The sequence below is a fragment of the Limulus polyphemus genome, unplaced genomic scaffold, assembly GCF_000517525.1.
Source record: "Limulus polyphemus unplaced genomic scaffold, Limulus_polyphemus-2.1.2 Scaffold10, whole genome shotgun sequence".
NCBI lineage: Eukaryota > Metazoa > Arthropoda > Merostomata > Xiphosura > Limulidae > Limulus > Limulus polyphemus.
Genome location: NW_013665620.1, coordinates 689,526 through 692,277, shown reverse-complemented (window position 1 = coordinate 692,277; position 2,752 = coordinate 689,526). Strand labels below are relative to the sequence as shown.

At 31.4% G+C, this 2,752-nt stretch overlaps 1 protein-coding gene across 1 annotated transcript in view; it reads left to right on the top strand.

Annotated features, from left to right (window-relative positions):
- LOC111085023 (MAM and LDL-receptor class A domain-containing protein 1-like) overlaps nucleotides 1–2,386 on the top strand; it is a 6,797-nt gene extending 4,411 nt beyond the window's left edge. The window contains exons 4-5 of the mRNA XM_022381979.1: nucleotides 536–691; nucleotides 1,934–2,386. Of these exons, the coding sequence (XP_022237687.1) occupies nucleotides 536–691; nucleotides 1,934–2,073 (296 nt within the window). The 3' untranslated portion in view covers nucleotides 2,074–2,386. The remainder of the gene's footprint in view (nucleotides 1–535; nucleotides 692–1,933) is intronic.
- Nucleotides 2,387–2,752: the final 366 nt, after the last annotated feature.

Here is a 2,752-nt window from a genome sequence, read left to right as displayed (position 1 = left end):
AAATTGTAAATTTCGTGGATTCTTTATATCACCTGAGTTAATAGACTGTTTGCGCACAAAGTTGAGATGAAATTCACATGTTTGAGTATTTCTGATATTTCGATGATTTGAGAAATTTCTTGAACTACCTCGAAAATTTCTTATCAGCGTACTTTAGTTAACTTAAAGGTGAAGTGTCAAAAACACACACACACCCGTCACCCCTTATTTATATGACGAGCTAGTCTTGTCAACTACGAACAAAATACATCTTTAGTTAACTTAAAGGTGAAGTGTTAAAAACACACACACACACCCGTCACCCCTTATTTATATGACGAGCTAGTCTTGTCAACTACGAACAAAATACATAAAATGTTATTGAATACTAATCTAAGTTAACAATATGTTTTAATCTTCTTTTCAGATAAACACGATTAAGCACATTTAGTTCATTGATGCATACTGTACTAGCTGCTTCTTTATATCAAGATGAATCTGTATTTCCGTATCGTATGTTAAATTCAAGATACTTATAGCTCTGCCTTTTCTTAAGATGAAATTCCAAAAGATGCTCGATGTACCTTTGAAGATGGGATGTGCAACTGGGTTAGTGAGAAAAGGCAAGACAGTGTGTGGACTCTTCACTCTGGTCCTACCCCTGTAGATCGTACTGGTCCAACTGTTGACAACACCTTCAAAAATGTAACGGGTAATTTTTCTGACTTATTTTTTTCATAAGTATCCACAGTGGGTCAGCAGTAAGTTTACGGACTTACTACACTAAAATCCGGGGTTCGATAGCCAAATGTGAATTTGCTCTAGAATAACGAAATAAACAAATCTGGTATATATTGTATTTAAACGGTATAAATGATAGTTTATACACGGTACTAGGAGTGTGGAACATACTGTTTTAACGTTCTAATAACTGAAATGTTGCTCTTTATTGTAGTATTGAAAATAGTTTAATTATATTTCGTACATCAGGCTTATCAAACTTCTTTTTTATTTGTGTTGTTTTATTTCTTACATTTCCAGGCAAACAAACAAAAAGAAACAACCTTACAACGAACTGTTTTCTAGTATTGAAGAATATTCGTAAATTTTTAAGCCTACTTGTGCACTTGTGTTTAAGGGTATTTGTTTGGCAGCAGTCCCATTTTACTGTCACAAACACCTTAAAATATAAACAATCTAGACTAATTATGTTGTAAATATGTAATGTGTACTAAATTATGCTCTTCTCATTTAATAAGTGATATATATATATATTTACCACCTGATGAAGAATAGTCCACCTTCCGAAAGTGCTCAGATTATTGAGTTTCTTTTTATGCTGATCGCATGTTTTCAAATATTATGTGGGAATAGGCAAGTTAGTGATAGTCGACTTTCAAATTAGTCGTAATGTACAATCGGGTTTTTACACCAACATCGAATATTAAAGGTTACCATGATGCATAATTCCCTTGACAACTGTTAATTTTTAAAAATCCGATCAGTATAATCCATATATAACCTAATCGAACGATACCACTCCAACACTTATCCATTATTCCATTCCCCGAAAACACGTGTCGAATCTTTATAATTTCCTTTAAATTTATTGTCAAAAATATGGCATATACTCGACATAGCCCTTTATAACTATATCTATTAATAGCACATCTACAAGTTTTCAGTAAGCACTCGAAGATAGTTTGACTGTATTATATTCTTATATTGTAATGTGATAGGATCTTCTAAACATCTGTGTTTGGAGAAAACACAAATTAGCAAATATATGTTCGAGATTATCAGTCAAACAGACATATTACACTAGTTTTTTATTGGATAATCAAAATAATCTAATAAAAACGTCGTTTTGTGGCCACTTTAATTTTTCACTAATTACAAATTATTGTCTGATTTTAAGATAATTACTATAAATTCTTATGGACTCCCTCATTAGGTAAATATATGTGGGCTAGATTTCATCCGAAACGAACCCAACTTGGACACTTGGCTGTAATGAATAGCGCCATCTTTGAACCTCCACCACTCTACCACTATGCTGTGCAGTCAAACTTTTATAACACCTGTCAGGTATGATATCTTTTTCAGCACAGGCGTGGACCACATGGCCACTAAAAAAAAGAGGTAAATAAATAAAGTTAATCATGTATTATTAATTGTTTAAGAGTAAGATAAAATGCAAGAAACATTTTGTATATTTTATTGGAAAGTAAAATTCCAAACGAATCCAATATGGCTCATCGAAATCCCTAGCTCTTCGCACACTTAGGCCACTAACTGATAGTATACGCTGTGTTTTATAGAGCGTTTGGTGTTGTTTTCAGATAACTGTCACTTATAATCTTTCCTTGCATACATTGGCTAATTTTCTAACCAGTTCCTATACTTATTGTAAGAGCTTATAAGAAAGTTAATTTTTCAAATTCAAAGAAATATATATGAATTGCTAGTTCAATACTTACAGCTTATAAAACTTTTATATTTAACTTTAAGTGTGATTTGCATTTCTGTTATATATTCAACATACAGTATATTAAGTTTGCAGATAAGTTCACATATTGAAAGTTATATATATATATATATTAATTGTTTCAAGTTGCCATAACATAATATAATTAAAATGCTCAGGCTATTTAAGCAACATAACATTTGTATGATTTTATAAGTCCAAGTCTAATTTTGAAGCAATGGCCATGAAAGTAACGTTTTTTTTCTTGTTGTTTATTTTTTGTGACGTTTTAAATATAAGTTCTTT